Source organism: Orycteropus afer, unplaced genomic scaffold (genome assembly GCF_000298275.1).
Source record: "Orycteropus afer afer isolate SDZICR_OR568_19922 unplaced genomic scaffold, OryAfe1.0 scaffold00014, whole genome shotgun sequence".
Taxonomy (NCBI): Eukaryota; Metazoa; Chordata; class Mammalia; order Tubulidentata; family Orycteropodidae; genus Orycteropus; species Orycteropus afer.
In genome coordinates, this window is record NW_006921601.1 from 19,916,095 (window position 1) to 19,917,920 (window position 1,826).

The 1,826-nt window shown below is 39.2% G+C and overlaps 1 protein-coding gene across 1 annotated transcript in view; it reads left to right on the forward strand.

The window, feature by feature from the left end:
• Positions 1-1,826, forward strand: part of PRMT3 (protein arginine methyltransferase 3) — a 178,686-nt gene that overhangs the window by 100,508 nt on the left and 76,352 nt on the right. Inside the window, exon 11 of the mRNA XM_007955901.2 lies at positions 1,517-1,595. Within this exon, the coding sequence (XP_007954092.1) occupies positions 1,517-1,595 (79 nt within the window). The remainder of the gene's footprint in view (positions 1-1,516; positions 1,596-1,826) is intronic.

A 1,826-nucleotide genomic window follows, 5' to 3' on the forward strand; every position in this document is an offset into this window, starting at 1 on the left:
CAAAAACCTAAGGAGGGGTCACTATGAGTCAGGTCTGACTCGATGGCACATAACAACAACAACAAGAGGAGCTCTGGTGGCATAGTACCTAAGGCATTTGACTGCTAACCAGATGGCTGGGGGTTCAAACCCACCTCAGAAGGAATATTGGACAATCTACTTCCATAGTGATCCCTTCTCGGAAACCCAAGGAGGGGCATCACTGTGAGTTGGATCCAACTCAGCGGCAGTGAGTTTGTGTGTTTTTGTTCTTCTTTTTCTTTTTAAGCACTATGCTGAGCACTTCCTTTTCCTGCTCTTTAGGGAAGGTTGATAGGAAGCTTGGTCTGTAAGGAAAGACTGCCTGAGACTGGCTTTGATTTCTTAGTTACACTTACTTGGTCATTTCTGTAAGCTGTATGACATACCATTAGAATGGACTGTATTTGTGACACCAATGGCAGCAAATATCTTTTTGTGTGATGATTATCCTTTCTTGGTAGAGGATTCAGTATCATACTCTAACCTAGAGTATACTGAGACAGTATTTTGCAAGCTGTATTTCAAGGAACACTAGCTCTACAAGGTGTTGTTAGATGTTAAATAGAAAGAAAAGAGCTCTGTAGTCAAAAAGTAGGTTAACTTGGTTGAAATCTATTCAAGAATTCTCTTTACCATAACATTTCTCAGAACTTTTAATGTACCAGTGTGTATTATGAATCTCTAAGAGCATGCTGTATAGAGTGTAGCATTTCTCTTTGACTGAGAAACTTTATTTCCCCTTTGTTTCTTACTGAAGTGAAAGTTTAAAAAAAGAAAAATTTATTGCCATTGAGTTGATTCTGACTTACAGCAACCCCCTTTGGGTTTCTGAGTTGGTAAATCTTTACGGAAGTCTTCCTTCTGCAGGGTGGCTGGTGGGTTTGAACCACCAACCTTCAGGTTAGCAGTCAAATGCCTTAGCCACTACACCACCAGAGCAGCCAATACTTTGGAAAATGGTGCTCTAGACCAGAATTTCTCAAATCCAGCACTATTTACATTTTGGGCTAGATAATTCTTTATTGTAGAAGACTGTCTTGGTGAACTCACTGTTGGACGTTTATTAGCATCCCTCTATCCTCTCCCCACCAGATGCCAGAGCGTACCTCCCCCCTAGTTGTGACAATCACAAATGTCACCAGATAATGCCAAGTGTCCCCCAGGGGAAAAAATCTCTCTCAGTTGAACAATTTATATTTGAAACATTTAACGAGGAAAAAATAGTAGTGTGAAAAGTGTAACATGTGTAAAGAAGGTTTAATACATTCTGCAGTAATATACTCTCAGAGTCCACTGTATACCCTGGCCTGATTTTCTAATAATTATTATGTAGATAACTGATTACAACAACTAATTTTAGACTTTACTTAATATTGTATGGCAGAGACAGAAATACAATACATTTTATAGTAAAAGAATAGCCCAGAAATTTGAATTGATCTCCTTATAAGTATGTTGCATATTTCTAAAATCCATTTTTTCCCTTTTTATACAGGGCTATTTTCTTCTTTTTGAGTCTATGTTAGATTCTGTCCTTTATGCAAAGAAGAAATACTTGGCAAAAGGAGGCTCAGGTAAGTATAAAATTCTAGTTTCAATAACCTAGTTTTAGTCTGGCAGAACCAAATGCACCTTTGGATTTCAACTAAACTACGCATGGCTGAGAAAGTTCCCAATAGAGATGAAAGATGTTTCCATTGGAAGAAGCTTTAAGAAGGTGGGGACCAGGTTTGCTGGTCCAGTAGAGCCTGGTGGAACCACTGAGACTCTGGCCCCTAGCTGCCCTTCAGGTCTGGAATTGAACC